The sequence below is a fragment of the Sus scrofa genome, chromosome 5, assembly GCF_000003025.6.
Source record: "Sus scrofa isolate TJ Tabasco breed Duroc chromosome 5, Sscrofa11.1, whole genome shotgun sequence".
In the NCBI taxonomy this organism is placed as follows: Eukaryota; Metazoa; Chordata; class Mammalia; order Artiodactyla; family Suidae; genus Sus; species Sus scrofa.
Window position 1 is genome coordinate 103,163,837 of NC_010447.5, and position 20,011 is coordinate 103,183,847.

General features: G+C 44.6%; 1 protein-coding gene across 17 annotated transcripts in view; it reads right to left on the reverse strand.

Moving 5' to 3' along the window:
• Nucleotides 1–20,011, reverse strand: part of NAV3 (neuron navigator 3) — an 849,425-nt gene that overhangs the window by 150,039 nt on the left and 679,375 nt on the right. For 16 of the 17 annotated variants that reach the window (XM_021093080.1, XM_021093078.1, XM_021093079.1 and 13 more), the window contains 2 exons: nucleotides 6,444–6,552; nucleotides 5,356–5,739 (listed from right to left, as the gene is read on the reverse strand). In XM_021093080.1, the coding sequence (XP_020948739.1) occupies nucleotides 5,356–5,739; nucleotides 6,444–6,552 (493 nt within the window). Of the gene's footprint in view, nucleotides 1–5,355; nucleotides 5,740–6,443; nucleotides 6,553–12,540; nucleotides 18,805–20,011 lie in introns of those variants that run through there. The other variant, XM_021093089.1, reaches the window with a different exon arrangement.

The following is a 20,011-nucleotide window of genomic DNA, read 5'->3' on the forward strand; positions in this document are numbered from 1 at the left end:
GATATAGAAGCCCCACTACTGCCTTCTGTTTCTTCGTCCGTTCATGCTATTATCATGCTGGTCCTTTGGCTTTTGACAGTTTGCTCATAACTGCTTTTTACTTGGGGTTCGAGATAATATCTTGCCATCATCTTTTTGTATGTAAACAGTGATCCTGTTTTTTTGGCTTTTCTATGAAGTTGCTTTTTATGTTTTTTGTGGGGATCTGGAAAGATTCAAAACCTAGTCTTGCAGTGTGTCTTCCTAGAATTATTACACTCTATACTTCATATCAGAAACTATTTGCTACAATTAGCTATTTTTTATGACATGAACATATAGGGCATATGACTGATTGTTGTGTAGCTCTGTTACTTTGTTTGTAAGAAAAACAACTCTAGGAAAGAAATGTGTAGAAGTAGACACGTAGACAACTTCACGGGGTCAGTAGGTCAAGATAGTTAAGACTTTCAAGTTCAAGTCCAGCATTGCACGCATCAAGAAATCTTGAATTCTGGGAGGTCCCACCATGGCTCAATGGGAAGGAATCTCATTAGCCTCCAAGAGGAGGAGGGTTCAATCCGCGGCCTCACTCAGTGGGTTAAGGACCCAGCATTGCCATGAGCTGTGGTGTAGGTCACAGATGCGGCTCAGATCTATCATTGCTGTGGCTGTGGGGTAGGTAGCAGCTACAGCTCCAATTCCACCCCTAGCCTGGGAATCTCTTTATGCTGCAGGTGTGGCCTTCAAAGAAAAAAAAAAAAAAGAAAGAAAAAAAAAAGAAAATCTTGAACTCTCAGAATACCAATTACTTAGTTTTCTGAGTTCTACCTGTCACTAAAGTTGCTTGATCTTTTATGCCTCCGTTAGTTCGCCTGTAAACAGAGGTGGTAGTGATATGCTTGCCTCTTACAGTTGTGATGAGATCCACATGGATTTGGGTCACAACGCACAGAGCACTACCGAGCCCGTGACAAGTGCTGCATGTGCCTCGATGGGCAATACCAGCTATTTTTCCGTTAGAATTTCTATACTCCCCACAACTAACTCACGTACCCTGAGTATGAAATGACAGAAGCATCATAATTAGGAATCTGTGGTTTACCATGTAAATCCTTGTAACCCAGTTCAGGTAACCCCGCCCTTTCCAACTTCACACTTGCTTCAAGGCACCGCAAAGTTTACTAAGGGAGAATTGAGGGAGGGTCAGGGAGAAGCAGGGTTAAAGCGTCCATCTCCCTTTTAAAAAATGTCGCGCCCCAGAATTAAATGACTTCGGGGTGGGTCATGGGACATAGAGTAGACTTTTAGGTTGTACTCTTGCCTCAACCATTTATCATAGTGACACCTGCAGATAACTTCAATTTCCTCCCAATTAAAATATGTAACTTATCGGCCAATTGGCTAGGGCTGTTCCTTTTTTTGCTTCATAACTTTCAAAGAGATTCGTTATATGTAAAAGGCCTTCTTCTGACTAATTTCTAATTACCGGCAAATTTACATCCCCAAGTGTTTAATGTAATTTTCAGAAGAGAAGAAAGAGATAAGCTTGTGCATGCTTCGAGAAACTTCAAATTCTCAGAAGGCCGATTAACTATTTTTCTGAGTTCTACCTGAAGTACATGAAACAAAAAAAAAAAAGAAACTCCATTTCCATTTACTTCAGGACATTCCTTGTAGTTATGTAAGAAAAAAAAGTCCTAATTTAACATCTTCGTTTCTTGCTGTGTCTTGTGAGCCTTTTTGTCCCTTTCATCACTAAAACATTCTTTTAAAAAATTGGGAAGAGAGTGTTAACTTTGTGATTCAATATTTTCATGAACATAACAGAGGCATTTCTACGCCCTTTTTTTCCTTAAAGAAAACACCCAAATTAAAATTCCAGGCGTTCCCTGGTGGTCAGGATTTGGCACTTGCACTGCTGCAGCCCAGGTGAAATCCCTGGTCTGGGAACTGGGATCCCACATCAGCCCCCGCATGCTGTGATCAAAACAAATACAAAAAAATAAACAAAATACAAAGAAAATGCCCCTGGATGTCTTTCCTGTCTTTTAAATCTAGGCTGATACATCGGGCTACGTCCTACTGGTGTTGACAAGGGCACACCATGTACCGTGTACACAGGCGAGCAGCGACAAAGTACTGCACCCCCTGGGTGTCCTCATGCCCCGTGAGCTGAGAACCACGACACTGCCTGATGACCACGTCAAGTCATCCTCCAGACGGGAAGTGACTCAATGTCCTGTACTCAGCCATCAGAAAGACACGAGGTAGAAAGCCAGGCAGGTAAACCTCACCAGAGGAAGCGTGCATACGCGATTCGTGTTATTTTTTCTTCGTTTATTTTTCGTCATCTTCTACATTAGACACTGAATGACTCTGCTGGTCAACACAAACCATGGAGACACTACTGCAGCCTTACACAGACGCAGGCATGGGACCATCCAAGACTGAGAGGGAATAAAGCTGGAGAAGGGAAGTCTGAATCAGGTTCCCATGGAGGCAGCAGACAAGGAGGAAGGACAAAGCGTCTGATGATCATCTGAAACTTCTCATTAGTGAGTTTGGCAGAGACCACCTAGTTCTCACCAAACCAGTTCCTCTTCCTACCGGGCGCAAAGCTGAACAGGGGGTCCCAGCCTCGCTTACCCTCGGATGGGGCCGTGCAGCTGCTCCAGGGAAGGAAATGTGGGTAGAAGTCACACGGCCCACGTCCAGTCTGGGACATACCTCTTGCCATCTGCCTGTTGAAATCCAGGCCCAGGTTACACCGGCGATGTGGATGGATAAGAGCCCGGTTACCTACCATCTACTATAGTCTCTGGAAAACTCTGCGGCACACGTTTCCCAACGGAGGGTCGAAAGCACTAGGGAGGGTTTTAAGAGAAGGAGCCGCTAATTTCTTTGTTTTAAGTCACTGAGATTTTGAGATTTCTCTGTTATAGTAATTAGTTAACTAATACAGCAGAGTCTGGATAACAAAAAATGCTCCTGAGTACAGTTATGCTGGTTAAAATATATTATTATATCTATATAATAAATATATTATTATAAGCAGAACTCAGTTTTTTTAACTGCCTCTATAAAGACTACCTAATGTACATGAGTGCAGCTTCCCTGTCTGCTTATAAAATCTGGTATTTCTTGGAAATCTCATCAAACTAAGAGGTAAAAGTTTTTTATAGAAGAGGTTTAAGGTACCCCTTACATTAGAATTATTGTAGATGATAGTATTAAGAAGCAACTCTAAACTCCAATAGAATAAGGATATTCACAAAGCTGAAATCCATATTAATAAAAAAATAAATCAGCTACCCAAAAAAATACTATCTAAGAATACATACACACAACTTACATACATATGTACACTTATTACCTAGTTTATCGATTAGGTACAGATATTACTATTTATTTATTGAATAATGTTTTGTACACAAATACAAAAACCTTAACGTCTGAGTAATACGTGGTCCTGTGTCTGTATTGTTTACTACTGAACACACAGTGCTTAGAATATTGTTTGACACATAGGAAGAACTCAACGAATATTTCTTTTATTTTTGGCTTTTGTCTTTTTAGGGCCACCTGTGAAATATGGAGGTTCCCAGGCGAGGGGTGGAATCAGAGCTGTAGCTGCTGGCCTACACCACAGCCACAGCAACGCCAGATCTGAGCCGTGTCTGCTACCTACACCACAGCTCACAGCCACACCGGATCCTTAACCCACTGAGCGAGGCCAGGGATCGAACCCACAGCCTCATGGTTCCCAGTCGGATTTGTTTCCGCTGAGCCATGACAGGAGCTCCAGTATTTCTGAACACAGAACATACATAATGTACAGCTCAGCCCATGATCCCTCTTTCTCCCTCTTCTTTTCCCAGGATTCGCCACACCTCCCACAATTTCCACTGTCTCCTCCATAAGGTCATATCCTATGACTATTAGGTTATAACCATCAGGTTAATAATTATTAATGATAATACATGTAAATTATGATGATAATACATTTACGGAACACATCTTGTGACAAGCTCCGTGCTAAGTGCAATTTTGTGAGTTATTTCCTCTATCTCTAAAAATTTCATGAAGATTCTGCACTTTTATTACAGAAAGGACTCTAGATAAATTAGGCTCTCAAAGAGTTCACTGACAGCAAGTTGTAGAGACTTAATTTAGACACTCTGACTCCAGTGGCAACTCAACTACCCCCTACCCTAATTAACGATAGCTTGTCTCCCTAATTCTAGATCTTCAGAAACCCAAGAGACGGTGGCCACCGGAACGAAGTGGTGGGTACGTGGGAATCAAAGCAGAGTTGCAAGTCTGATCAAAAGCTCTTTTGTACTTTTAAGGTCTTGTCACCATTCAACAAGCTTTTCATGGATGAAGTCAGGAAAGGTTACTTATATAGAAGAATAACTTCTGATTCCAGCCCTCTAAGATGCACAAGGACAAAGAATAGCTCAAAACCCAGCCTCACAAAAAAAAGTATGAATTGGGAATCTTCTCCTTACATTACAGAGCCTGGGTTTTGAAGTCAGATATAGCTAAGTTTTAGTGCATGTCCAGCTTTTGGGGATCCGTTTACTTACCTGTAAAACAGGTATAAAAATACATCATGAGGGTTGGTGGAGGTGGCGGGTGGTTAAATGAATTATTGTCCTTAAAACCCCCGACAAGAGTGAGACGGGGAATAACAAGTCTTAAAGGGGAAACTACCGGTATGAGCAGAATTAGTGTTAAGAGACTCTTTTAGTTCCTCCACTGGGGTTCCTCCTCGGATTGAATTAAATACCCCAAATTGCCAAAATACTTTCAAGAGTTTTATAATCACAACATTTTTTTGGAATATACGAGGAAACAGAAAGAAAACAGAAGCTACCATTTAAAAAAACCTAATGCCATCAAAAGGGAATAAGTAGATTGAAACTTTCACATCTAAAACGGTTTTCTCTCAAGTTACACTGGAGGTGCATAATTAAGACTGCTCTAAAATATGTGTATCTCAAGGCAGTTACAGGCAGCTTTGACAAGCCAAAAAAAAAAACCACCCAAGCAGCTCAGCAAAACTCCTGTCTCCTTCCCACGTCCTTCACTACAAAATCTGTTATTTGAGAAGCATGTGAAAACTACTCTGAAAAGCACAGGGCACATGTGTTTTGTTTTTTTCTGAACTAACAATAGAAAACTTTAATGGATGATGATGAAAAGATTCTATAGGAATTTTTGCTTCTCATGAATGAGCAGAAGAGAGGGCTGAAATAACACTGCCCCAATGACCTGAGTTTTCTAACGACTTCGTCAACGAAGCTGTACACCTGCTTTACAGCGAATGCATCTGGGGAGACCGCCTCTCGCGGGGGCCCGGCCGCTTACCCGCTGTTGAGGTCATCGGTCCTGAGGCTTTTCCCGAGGATATCGCCATCACTCATGTAGCCACCCACATCAACCTCGGAGGACACGTCCAGGTCGCTGCCCGCCTTCTCACTCGTGTCCATCTGTGCCATGTTGCCCAGCCGAGACACGGCGGCTCGACGGAGAGGCGTGGTGTACATGAACCTGGACGGGTCCGTGTGGATGAACCGAGCGGTCCCGCTGCGCGGGTAGCCAGCGCCCAGGGACGGGGCATCGCCCGCCTGGAGCCGAGGGCACGCCTGGCCCAGCCGCCAGGTCACGGGGCTGGGTCGCCCTGCCAAGGCGGCGATGGTCCTTCCGTTCACCTCCGTCGTCACCGTGCTGTCGAACGTTGTCTCCAGGGTGCTGTCAAAGGAAAGCGAGAGGTCACTACACCCCGGCGCGCGGCCAGGGACCCGGACGCGTCCAGACAGGAAAGCCGGCAGCGGGGGGTCGTCTCTCAAAAGTACCTCCACGTCCCCGACAGTCACATCACGCAGTCGTGACTTCAATATAATCGAAGATCTGCCGAGATCAGAATGCAGGAAGGGGCCCGCGGCAGGTTCTGTTTAATTTTGTCTTTCGGGGGTTTGTTTTTGTTTTCTTGCTTTTGCTTTTCTAAGAGAGGCCATCATGACACTTTAGATAAAGTAATACTGTCTCACGTTCTCAAGCAAACCTTAATTTAACCCACTGTGGTCTTCCCAGAACTATTCCTGAAGTTGAGTACAATGATCTTTGAAAGACTTTCTAGGACCCCCCGCCCCCATGCATTTTAACCACTTCTGCATCGTTACTTAAGGCAGACACGAAAATCGGCTGGGCAGGGATGGCCCTCCTTTCAGCAGCTAACTCGTTCTGAAAGGGCATTACATTGAAGAAGGGGCGGGAAGGAGCAAAGAAATATCACTGGGTCTGTTCCGAGAAGTGACCAGTTGATTGTCACATAAACTCTAAGGGAGAAAATAGTAAGGGAAAACCAAAATTCTTCTTGATTGTTGTAGGAAGTTACGAGCTCGATTATAATTGTTTTTTCCTTATGGGCCCCAATAGGCAGAAGGGAGGAAAACCTGTGGCTTATCTGGGTCCCCCGAAGACTGGACATGGTCTCTTCCAAGTTCTGCCTCAAATCTGCGATGTTCTTAACTGTTCTCATCCTTCTTGTTTCGGGGTCTTCACCTGTAGAAGAGAAACACAATAATAAGTTTGTTATTCATGCCATTTACTGTCCTGAGAATAATTGTATACGTATAAAAGTAATGCAAGTTCCTTTTTTAAAAGTAAAATAACTGGCAGAAAATTCTAAATGACTATTATCCTCTGAAATTAAAATCCTTTTTTTTCTACAGATACATGAGAATACAAATAAACGTAACATTGCAAGTAATGACTTGAAGTGACGATAATATAATAATACTTTGGAGGACTAGGTCCTTAATCACTGCAACATGAGGGAGTCGTGTGGAAATACACTGTGCAGCACTCCACGCTCCTGAGCTTCATTTAAAAACCTGAAATTACTTGGATCCCATTTCCATAATCACCTGTTTCAAAGTGTACTCAGAAGAGCGGAGATAACTCATGTAGCAAGAACACATTTGAACTTTGGGGAATAAGATAAAGGGCTTTTCTCGTAGAAGTGGTATCTTTTTAAGTTTTTTATTTTATTAGACTCATGAACCAAGATTCAGAAGGTTGGATGCCTTTTTTAAATTGATTTCTCCACTTTCTGCAGGGAACGAAAACATCCACCTGTGACCCCAGGGTTCCAGTAAAGTCTTAGGCACCTAAGCCAGAAGTGTGTCTGCACAGAACATAAAGAGCTCTGCCAGCGTGACCACTGCTGCCCTTATTGAGCCTCTACCTATCCTGTGGAGGCAGAGGCGCCACTAAACCATTTTGTTTATGTGCACGTAAGAATTCCCAGGCCAATGGGATCCGAATCTGGTGAATCTGGATAAGAAGAAGGAAGATAACATGGAAGGGAAATTAGGCTTAATTCTTTTATTTCCAGGGATGAGGAATTTCAAATAAAAAGAAAGAAGGCATGCAAGAAAGGAAGGAAGGGGACCAGACAGATTGTGGAGGGACAGGAGGTGTGAGAGGAGAGGGAGGGAGAGGAAGACAAAGGGAGGGGACGGAAATGTTTATGGAAGGAAAAGAAAAAGCAGAAAAGAGCCTATATTCCATTCCAGTGTGAAAACTGTCACACAGACAAGTCAGGATGCAGCGTCTACAATCTGCTTTAAGAATACATAAGCAGGGGGGCTCCTGCTGTGGCACAGGGGGTTAGGAAGCTGAACGCAGTGGCTCTGGTCTCTGCAGAAGAGCAGATTCATTCTCCCGCTCAGTGCAGTGGGTTAGAGACCCAGGGTTGCTGCTGCTGTGTTGGCATCTGCAACCGTGGCCCAGGAACTTCCATACACCGCTGGGGCAGCCATATTAAAAAAAGATAATAATAATAATAATAATATAAAAAAGAATAAGGTAGCTATTCACCCTGTTCATCTTTCTTGCACAATATTCACGCCAGATTTTTTAAGTACAACAAATCTCAGAGTTGGTGGGGATTTCAGAGATTGTCTCACCTCCCCTCTCAGCCAATGAGGGAACAAATCTTGCCTCAGTAGCAAAGTAGCCACATATCTCTACCAGAAACCTCCAAGTTTGGAAAGGCTGCCTCCTCTCTAGTAAGAGGTGACTCTTTCCAGTCCTGGACTAATCCATGCTAATTGTAAAAAAACACTTTGGAGGATGAGTAAAATATGCCTCCCTTTAACTTCCACCCCCTGACCCCAGAGCCTCTGAAAGCAACTAAATGGCTTTACACCACTTCACCCGGCAGCCACTCAAAGGGCGGCAGCTGCTAATTCCTTCTTTAGCCAAACCTTGTCCCGTTACGAATTCTTCTTCCTCAGTGGTCTCCAGAGCCACCACCACTCTGCCACCTGTCTGCAAATCTCTTCCTTTTAATTCACAAATTATGTGAGCGACTGAAATATGCTTAATAACTGTATCATTCTCTCTAACTTATAAAGTACTGAAAAACTGTCCTAAGTAAATCTCTTTTTAAGAAATACAAAAGCCAACAGAGTTCCCTGGTGGCACAGCGGCCCTCATGCACCTTGCAGCCCTCAGAACGCAGCATAAATTTGTCCAACCACAATTCAAGCCATACAATCTCTAAATTCATAGATTAAATCTATTTCATTTTATTTTATTTATTTATTTATTTTGCTTTTTAGGGCCACCCCCATGGCACATGGAAGTTCCCAAGCTAGGGGTCAAATCGGAGCTGTAGCTTCTGGCCTCCGCCACAGCCACAGCAAAGCCAGACGCGAGCTACAGCTGCAATTGGCACCATAGCTCACGGCAGCACCGGATTCTTAACCCACTGAGCGAGTCCAGGGATTGAACCTGTATCCTCATGGAAGCGAGTCAGATTCGTTTCTGCTGAGCCTCAGAGGGAACTCTGCTTCAATTTATTTTAAAACTCAGAACTGTTAATAACCCTAATCATATTTTCTCTGGAAACTCTTCCCATCCTCTCATAAATATAAGACAGCATATTTGAGAAATGGTTGGAAAGAAGTCTACGTCTTACTCCAAAATGATCTGGTAGAACTCTGAAGGAAAAGGAACATTTTCTAAGGAAAATCTTAAAGGGCAGGAAAAAATATTCCAGTAAAAGGAAAGGCAGAGGTAAAGGAAAGATTTTACTCTAAGTGGGCGAAAGTAAGAGAGAAGGATGAGACCCAATTGGAGATGCACGAATATTCAACAGTGTAGCTAAGACTTCATACAGTAGAGAAGCCTGAGACTCTAAGTGAATGTAAGAAATTATGTTGTTTTTTTTTTGTTTTGTTTTGTTTTTTGTCTTTTTAGGGCTGCACCTACAGTATATGGAAGTTCCCAGGCTAGGGTCACATCAGAGCCGCAGCTGCCAGCCAACCCTACAGCCACAGCAACATGGGATGCACGCTGCATCTGCGACCTACAGCATAGCTCACGGCAACAGCAACACTGGATCCTTAACCCACTGAGCGAGGCCCGGGATCAAACCCACGTCCTCATAGATAGTAGTCAAGTTCATTACCACTGAGCCACAGTGGGAACTCCCAGAAACAAGTCTTAAAAGAGAAAGTATTGAGATAACTTTTATTGCAGGAGGAAAAAACGCAAGTCATTGACCTTAAACAAATTCCTCAAGGGTTCCCCATTCCCTAGCCCCTTTCCTCTGGGGGAACTTTTACCTTGTAATCAAGCTGCATATCAACACTTGCCTGTTGCATAATATTATTAACACTGATATTTGAATTACTTTCAATATCTTTTTTACATAAACTTTAAGAATATGGTTTTCAAACATTTCATTTCACTCAGCATTGTTTCAGATCTTCTTTATATCTTTTTAAATTTGCTTCTTCCAATCCAAGAGGCATCTGCGGTCCTTGGATTCTTCCAACTGAATCCACGGTTTGTTTATACAGCTTCCCTCAAGTTTCGGAACCATCCCCCCCACTTTGGTTTTTCTCATGACATCCACTTGTGCCACTGCCCACGACGGCAATCAGACAAATGGGCTTTTTCTTCCCAGCACGTACGGAGCAAAACATGACTGCGACCTCATTCACGTCACGAAGGATAATAACAAAACCAAAATTTATTGCAGTAAATGTTCTCAATGACCCATGAAAGGCAAGAGAAACTTAAACGCACTTCCAACCCCCCTAAGAATTGCACAAGCCTGAAATATCCTATACATTGTATTCAAATGAGGCCTAGAGAATTGGGGCCCATGAGGGAATCAGAATGGAAGAGGCCAAATGCAAAAGCACAAATACCATTAAATATCCAGTAGCAAATAAGTCAGCAGACAAAGGCACGCAGGAAACTGAGTCACAAAAATGTCGTGCCCCCTTCTCTCTCCGAATCGTGATGCACAGAGAATCAAGGCCTCCGCACCATCCCGCTACAAATGCTCCTTTTTACAGCACGGCTGCCTGATCTATTTGAAGACATCACCCTAATTCTGTGCACGACCCCAACAGTGAGTTGGACAGGACATTTTTCAACACATCTAGTTAAAGCAGACGCCGTGGAGGAGGAAAATAGCAAAAGGCGGCTGACGGCTTGACGGCAGCACTGCAGACGTTCTCCCGCAGAGCTGGAGCGCAGACCCGCCTGTCTGGGGCATCGGGGCACCTGAAGGAGGTGAACTCAGGCCGCCCGCCTCAGACTCACTCGCAAGAGGCCATTTTGAGTCAGAAGCAGAGCCCCAGTCAAACCCGTGGCCGAAATCCCGAAATCGCCGTGTGCCGCGGCTTGGAGGTGTTGAGCAACCCAACAGGCATCCCTCCTTAGGCCGCGGCACTGCAGAGCTTCATTATCCCGGCATGATTATGCAGATCAGAGCTATTTGAATAAACTCTTCCTCTTACTTGCTCATTCGTATTTTTGAACACTGGCATATGTTAGCGGGGGTGGGGGGAGAGCCTTAACGAGAATAATCCCACAAATACAGTCAGCAGATGCTCAGCTCCAAAACCATGGCATACAGGCACCTATTGAGAGATCTCCCTCTGACAGGAATGCTCCAGGTTACTTATGCACAAAAAGGCCTGTGTCATATACACCCCCCCCGCCCCCCACGGCACACTGTAATTTCACAGAGCAGCCAACACACGCTGTCAGAGGACTTCGCTCTGGTCTTATCTGAAAATACTTATATAAGAGGCACCTGGAGCAAGATAAATGCTACTATTTGCAAGGCAAAAGAGGAAGATGATTGGATGGGACTGTTCCGGAGGATCAAGAAAAAGAAAAAAGAATCTTAGGAATTAAGATTCCCTCTCTTGCCTTTGTATTCCAGGCAGGTTTTTTTTTTTTTTATGAGAAGCAGTTCATCACAGAAATCACACAATGGTGCAGAAATAAATCTTGTGTCTGAGCACCTGGTGTATTCAGAGTCAGAAATCACCACTTCTGCAGCTATGGAAACTACTCTTTTAGAGCCAAACTGACATGAACAATTGAGCAATATTCGCCTCTGCTGCCTCTCTAAGCTTTCTTCTTCTAAAGCTGGTTCACTGACATTCCAGAAAATCCTATAAAACCTCCTGGAACAGGAGGGTCTGCAGAGAGAGTAAAAACAAACCTGTATTTGGCATCAGTTGTATGAATCCGAAACAAAGAGATCACCGGTCCGGTTTAATTCTTTGAATTTAAAGAGTCCTGCATGAGGTCCTTTGTGGAAACCACACCGACATAAACAGAATGTGGGCAACAGCCCCGTGCTTTAAGTTTCTGAGGCAGGCATCCTTTCTACTGTAATGTATTTACATGCAATATATGAATGAATTCATATTTGTACGAATTTAGATGCAACAATTAAAATGCATACAATTTAGCTATTCTGGTGGATGGTCACGGCTGAAGAAGAACCTCAGACATCTTGATGTCTCATCAAGGAAAGATGATATAAGAAGTTACTGCTAAGAATCACGTCATCAAAAAGGCTTAGTTCATGAAGTATCAAAACGGCTCATATTCACCTACATGGTAATTTAAATAGTTCTAATATACACACGCAGAAGTTTTTTTTTTCCCACAGCACTTTTTTTTAAAAAAGTAAGTGACTCGAGCTCTCAGAGGCCTCTGCACTTCAGCAAGTGTAACTAGAATGCTTGGCACTGAGGTGCAAACGAGGCCATCGGATGAGACAGCACGGAGGCAGCTGCAGAAACTCGACTACACAAGAAAAGGGACCCACGAAGGCCTCCACTCTTCTTGCCAAATCTGTGGTGAGGCCCTCCTGAGGGCAGCCGAACAGCTGCCCCCATTCATGACCGCGTGAAGCACACACAGCTGGAGTTTTAACCCGCCAACGCTTATCAGCGCACGTCTAGGATGGACCCGACTCCAGACCAGTAACGTCCAGGGCAAACTGCTGCTAAGGACTGTGTCCACACAGGCGGACAAGGGTTTCTCAGAGGTCCGTTTTCCAAAGAAAATGATTGCATTTGAGAAGGAAGTGGAAGTGGTTTTGAGTAACTATAGTTAAAAACAAAAAACAAAACCCCGTTGGAAGAGCAGAAGCTATCTGGCATGTGCCAAGGGCCAGCTTCTTGGAGCGCCACCTTCCTGGTGGGAGCAGACTCCACTCACCTAAGAGGTCCGCGTAAAGGGCCTGCTCCAGGTCGCCCAGCATGGTCAGGATCACGTCCTCGTCCAGATGAGCCGTGCCTTCCCGCAGGCAGCTGCCTCCCTCCTCCTCGGCCCAGCTCCTGCCGCAGCGGCCCGGCCCGGGGGACACCTGCTCGTCTTCCGAGGGGCTTTCGTCATCGCTGTCCCCCTCCAGGCCCTTTCTGAGCATCCACTCCCCGAAGCGCTCGCTTCCCGAGCGGCTGATGGGCAGGAGGTTCCAGGCCCCCGCGCCGCCGGGGTGGTACAGGGACTGCACCGACCGGGACAGGGCCCTGGACAGCGAGCGCCTCTCCGCGTGGCTGGCTTCTCTCTGGCTGGCCTTGGCGGCATTTCCGAACCAGTTGGAGATGCGCACGGCGGGGCGCCGCTCCCCCTCGCTGGTCAGCGACAGATTGGTCAGAGACTTTTGCTTCTGCAGGCAAGCGCCCTTTCGCCTTCCCTCTTTGCTCCGAAAGACGGAGAGGTCAGCTGGCCGCTGCATGGCTCCCCTCACTGGCTGCTGATGCTTCAGTGGAACTTCATGTCTTTTTGCACAGAGATGCCACCTTGCCCTTTTGGTTTTAAGGAGCCGTGCACTTCACTCAAAGCCCAGGCAAGCACTCACGTACGTTCGGGAGCCACAGCATGATCAAGGAGTCGCCCGCAATTCAGCTTTTGCCGTGTCACCTCCCTCATCGGCAGTACTTACAAACATTGTGCTTGTGTGTATCGGAAGAAGCAGAAGAGAGTTCACCAAAGGCACCGCTCCAGCTGCAAAGTAGCACAGGAAGCCAACTACGTTTTCCAGTCTTCATCCAATCACATGTCTCAGCAAGGCGACGGGACCACATTTCCCTCTCTTGCTTCTGCGTCCCCAATGCAAGGTAGTGAAGCAGCAGCAATGTCTCTTGCTTTGCTTTTTCCCCCCTGCCTCTCAGCAGCCCTGCCCTGAGCTAGGTCTGCAGCCCTCGACTCTGCAGGAACTGACACCGTACAGCACGGACAGCCTCCGCATCAGAGCCCCGTAAGAGCAGAGATGCAGCCCTGAAGCCAGCCCTGCATGCGCCTCTCGTGTTTTAGTATTCCACCTGCATTCTCAGATCTATGGCTCTTCCTTGCTGCTGCAGTGGATGCTGCTGGCTGCCATGGCAGCAAACATCCTGCTAAATTAAAACAGAGGCACGGAAGCGGCTGTCCAGCCCAGAATGCCACAGGTTTCAAAGCCAAGCCTGAATGAGATGCTACACCATTAACCCTGTGCACGCTTCAATCATCCTCGCCACCCCGCCTCAGAGAGACACACACACACACACACACTCGCTCACACACATAACACACACTTCACGACACTGAGAATGACAGACTGATTTCTCTGTCGCTGCAGGCAGCCGAAGCAGGCAGATCTGTCTTCCGAACGTGGGGATGTGTGCTGTAAAAGGACAAATCAAATTCGAGCGTGTAAAGGACCTAAAACACTCTCCCTGCAGACAGACGAGGCTTTAAAGGGACAGACTTCACCTTCTCATCCAAAGAACAAACTCAAGGGCTTTCTATTCTGAAAACATTTAGTGCAATCCTCGTGTGACCGTAACAATCAAGATTTACTCCTGTACAAAACGGCACTGGAACAACTCCAAGGATTGTTTCCTTTGCCTTTTGCGAAGGAACACTTTCACTCAAAGCTTATAATTGAAAGTGGATGGCCAAGCGTGCGGAAGATAATAAGGTGACAAAAACCATAAAAGGTATATTATGTTTTTTGACCTCGAGCATTTTCCCTAGGCTATTCCATATCCTATTGCTGCACAATCAGCTCTTTAATATTTTTTAAAACAGTAGAAAACCTTTCTTGTATTTATCCTGTACTGGCTGTAATCGCCACTCTGAAATTCTGATTTTAGGAAAACTTTTAAAACACTTGATCAGGTACAGTAGAGACCCGAGGACCACTGAGAGCTCTTAAGGAGAGTATCAGGGAAGCTTCGGAGGTGTGCTGCCCATAAACCATCCTTACTAAAAGGAGGAAGTGGAGGAGTAGATTAAAATATTTCATGGTGTCATTCCAAGTAAAAGAATTCCCTAGCATTTTCTCAGCCCATATGATCAAATTAATTCTCATTTGTCACATCCCATTGCTAAATGCAACCAGAGGGAATGCCCAGTCTCTTAATTATCTAAATTAGCATTGTAAAATACACTGCCTACGCCCTTATATATGGTAACACCCTGCTGGCCAAGTTAATTAGTCCTTAGCCCAAGCTCAAGGGGGTTCCCTTTTACACAGACACAAAAAAGGGAATCGGATGGACAGAACAGCAATTATTTGTGATAAAATTTGGCAAGTAAACAAACTTGTGAATTCTGAATGCTGATTCTCAATTCTTCACTCTTCAAATATAAATTATGTTTATATAAAATGTCCTTAAATGAAATGAGGGCACTAAGGCTGAATCAGAGAAACTGATGACTATCCTAAAAACAGCATTTTATAAAGTGTTTTTTAAAAGGTCAAAACGCTACTCCACTTTGGACTCCTAAGCAAAACATTTTTTCTTCATTCAGAGTGATTCTGAATCACTCAGTCACCAGATTATGAAACTAGAGTTCAGCGTGTTAAGGTTCTGAAACGTTCATTTGTTCGACATGTGCTGCACTCAAGTGTCCATGCCGCATATACTCTAAAGTCTTACGAATTCACCAAAGAGGGAATCTGTATGCTTTAGGCATCAAAAGAGTTCATCTGGAGCCTCTATACTTGGATTTTTTTAAGTTCCCAGGCAAATGTGAGCTACCGATGCCAGCCTACATCACAACCACAGCAAAGTGGGAGCCAAGCCTTATCTGCAACCTGCACCACAACCCACTGAACGAGGCCAGGGATTGAACCTGTGTCCTCATGGATACCAGTCGGATTCATTTTCACTGCACCGCAACAGACCTCCCGGAGCACCTATAACCGAAGGCACTGATGAGCTCCTCTCTGTATACAAGGATACTTGTGTACCAGTCAGCCTAGACTGGCAGTTCTCAAACTTGAATGTTCAAAACCTCGCTGAGGGCTTCTTATAACACAGCGTGCTGGGCCCCGGCCCCATCCCTCCTCAGCCGTCTGAGAGGGACTTTGCATGTCTAGCACATTTGTAGGTGATGTGGATACTACTGGCTCTGGAACCCCGCTCAGAGTCTGACACTAGTGGTTTTCAACTATGTCCCCCCACGCCAGGGGACATTAGAAATATCTGGAAATATTCTGTTGTCCCAAATGCGGGGTGTTGTGCTTCTGACCTCTGAGAGGTGGCGGCCAATGATACTGCTTTCAGTGACAGGAACGCCCTCCCAAAAAAGAATGATGCAAACCACACATCGATAGTGCCAAGGGTGACAAATTCTGGCTTAGACCAAGTTGCATTATGTTTATTGATTCTTGAATACTATATTTATTACTAAATAAATGCTATATTGGATTTATTACTAATTATTAATTAATTGCAATTTATTGTTGTGAGTTTTTAAATTGCATTTACAGATTATTTAGGAATTTCAGCAGCTTACAGAAACAGAGACGCATTTTGCTCACGTTGATGCCCACTCGATGTTACTGCAGCTCTGTCCAAGCTGCCTCTACGCTAAGACCCAGGCTAAAAGAGCACCTCAGTCTGCGATGCGCTGAGAGTATGACAGAGGGAAAATGAGACTGGAAATCCAAGCTTCTGCTCACGACCGGCCCACGGCACGTTTCTACTCACATACTACCGGTCGCGTCAAATCGCATGGTCCACACGGATTCCGTGGGGCAAGAAAACAGAAACCTCTTGCGGGGTGAATTTAGGAAGTGGGGGATCCATGTCCGGTGGAGGTAGGGTGAGGGCTGGTTATTTTGAAGACATAACCCTCACCGAGGAAAACATCGCAAGCACATTTTGTCTGTTTCTTTCCGTAAGTGCACTATTGTCGACGTAGTTACCACCGTTTCCCGGGAAACGGCATCGGTCCTTGCGTTTACCTTGAACAGCAGCAGGGAGCCCAGTTACGGCTTCTCCTGAGGCAGTCGTCTCTGCTTGCTCTGGGCTTCCGTTCACACTTGGGCGTGTTTATACTTCCTTGTCCTCATTCGTTTACTCGTACGTTACACAAGGTGGCGGAGGAAGCCTCAGCGCCCCAGAGACAAATACGCCCAATCCATGCCAAAAACACAACCACTCCCATTCCCAGCCAACACGTCACATAAAGGGTGGCTACTGTGACGTTCTGAGAAGGGAAGCCTTCGAGCTCTTTAGTAAACATAATTATAAAGCAGCTGTTTAAGTAAAAGATCTAAACTGCTTTCAGATGATCTGAGCTCCATCAACTTACTCTTTATAAGCATCCAAGAAAAAGGCAAATTGAATGATCATTTACGAAGATCTTAAGTACCAGATATTTCCCATTATTCAATAAGTTTGGGCCGTCAGGAAACAAACGAAACAAACAAACACAAAAACACATGTACCATTAGTTTATCCTCCTGTTTAATTTAAATTCTCACTTCCAAAATGATTTCCTGAATTCATCCGATATTTAATTATTTTCTTACAAATGACATATTGGCTTTGTCGATAGAGAGTCAGTCTGGCATCTATCATTTTATTTCAGTTATAATTCCAGAGAAGGGTTAGAAAGTGGATTATATAAATGTTACGCATGTTGGTAGATAGTCTTATACAAAAGATGGGCAGGTATGAACCTATTGTTTTTTTACTGGCCACGCCCTTGGCACGCGGAAGTTCTAGGCTGAGAAACGAATCTGTGCCTCCATAAAAACCTGAGCCACTGTAGTCGGATTCGTAACCCACTGTGCCACAGCGGGACCTCTCCGATGTATTAAAAGAAATCTAAAAAAATTCCAAATGACTCCAGTGGAATGAAACATAGAGCTCGCGTTACACGTGGCAGGATCTCTCGGCACTTGATGAAAGGGACGGTCTCCGAGGCCAAATTCGTTTTTGTCAACGAAGGAGAGATAAAACCCAAGCCAAAGCAGTAAACTCGACACCACCCATCGCTGGACTTGCGATACTGAGGTCACGGCGGGATTCTTTAAGGACAGGCTAACAGCAAGGAGCTCACTCACACCTTGTCATAAATTACATACTGCCGATCATGCGACTGCAATAATTAACAGAACCACCATCATCAGACTGGGCAAACAGCACTAGTTTCCCCCTAAGAACATGGCAAATCTCGGGCAACTTGAGAGAGACACCTAAAGACTCTGAAGAGCGATGAGGTCTCCAAAGGGTAAAATCTTGAGTTTTCTCTGGCATGCCGGCCCACTGAGGGCCACTCCTTTCTGACACTTACCTTCATATGACAATTCAGCTGCATTCTTCTGTGATCATTACTCATGAAGATGCTGGTTGGTTGGTTGGGGGGTTTTCTAAATTCACGAGTTGCCGCATTGATGACATGCAGACCTAAGCTGGCTGGCTGTCTCAGTGAATGACTCTGACAAATCTGCTTTTCGATGTAAACCCTTTAAGACTGCTCATAAATGGTATCACAGATCTTTACATGTCATGCATCTCACAGGTCATGCCATAAGGATGCTTTTCACATTTAAGTACAAAAAGGCATTTTCCGGGGCAGCATAAGAGAAAAGTGCAGGGAAGGATGGAGAAGGAGTTTCAGATCTGGCTTGTTCGGGGCTCAGACATTTCCTGCATTGACCTTGACCTATTCTCTCCTGCTATCAGTTGGTTGTTCTACATTGTTTCACTTGAGGGTGAAGGTAACTGCCAACAGCTCCATGCTTTCCCTTGATTAACTTCGGATCTAGTGGAAAAACACAGTCTCTTTCCTAACAGTCTCAAGAAAAGTTGAGATGGATTCTCACTGGTTCTGATTGAACTGAATCGGGTCAAATGTCCACTGCTGAGAGAGTCACTGTGGTCAGTGGAATGGGTGGTTCTGAGTGGATCTGCTTGGCTCAATTTCATTTGCACCATATGAAAAGACTGATGGGACTATGGCTCTCCCACAGAAAAGCAAAAATTGCTGTTATTAGCAGGTGGGACAGTGGATGCTGGTCAGACAAGACTATACCAGGACATCGAGGTATGTCTACCGTGAAGCCAATGGTGCTTAAGACCTTCTAACTTCCTAAGCAATACAATTTTGCATTTTTACTTTGCTGTATTATTTTCAGTAAAAATTTTGCATTTTTACTTTGCTGTATATAAACTGAAAATACTCACAAAATCTGGGGAGTTCCTATTGTGGCTCAGGGGGTTAAGACCCCAACTAGTATCCACAAGGATGTGGCTTCAAACCCTGGCCTCGCTCAGTGCACTAAGGATCCAGCATTGTTGCAAGCTGCAGCATAGGTCATGGATACAGCTCGGACCTCAGATCTTGTGGCTGTGGTGGAGGCTGGCAGCTACAGCTCGCATTCAACCCCTAGCCTGGGAACGTGCATGTGCTGTGGATGAGGCCCTAAAAAAGATAAAAATTCACAAAATCTGGCTCTTTTCCCGCCAAGACTGACACATCAGAGTTCTATATCATTTATGCTACTTCACTTGGTGGGGGGGCGGGTGGGGACAGGACCAAATTATTCCCAGTGAGGTCTCCACAGCAACCTTCAGCAAGAAGAGTTCAGCAACAGCAATGGCCGTGAAACTCTGAGTTACGGAAAACCAATGACTTACCAAGATCCCAAAGGCTTTACAATAAGAAACCAATGAAACTAATAAAGTCAGGGAAATTTCTTTTCAAATTCTTTTCATTGAGTTTTTTTATTCTTGGAATGTATTTCTCGATTTCTCTGCCCAGTAGAATTCTACAATACACGTGTTGTTTTTAGGCCCCGTATAAATCTTTACAGCTAACTTAGTTGTTCCCATAAATCGAATAATTCAATTATTTTTAGTGTTAAAGTTTGTTTCTTACTCCTCTGCAGGAAAGCTCAGGTTTCAGTTCTGCTTCCTTTCCCAACCCTTGACCTGCTTGGCATTTATAAGGCCTCTGATGACAATACTATGAGATTATTAAGCATCCTTAGAGCCACCTCACAAAAAAGGGAACCAAAGAACAATTCAAAGATCTAAATAATGGCGGTTCAGAGGCCAGAATTAATTTTTTCCATTCCCTAGAACATTTACCTTCCCATGTCTCATTTCATCTTTGAGGAACTACTCTGTGAGCCAGTCTAAGGTAGAGCTTTGCAATAAATGCAAGTGTCTCTGTGGCTTGCGGTTTCTCTAGCAGCCAGAATATAGGAGCAACAAGAGAAATCAGAAAGAGAAAGAATGCTGTGGAAAGGGTCAAGAACAGTGTTGTGTTTTTTTGTTTTTTTTTTTTTAATTTGGGTATTCTGTGATGGCCTATGTGGGAAAAGAATCTGAAAAAAAAGAATGTGTATATGTGTTTAATTGAATCACTTGGTTGTACAGCAGAAATGATCACAAGACTGTAA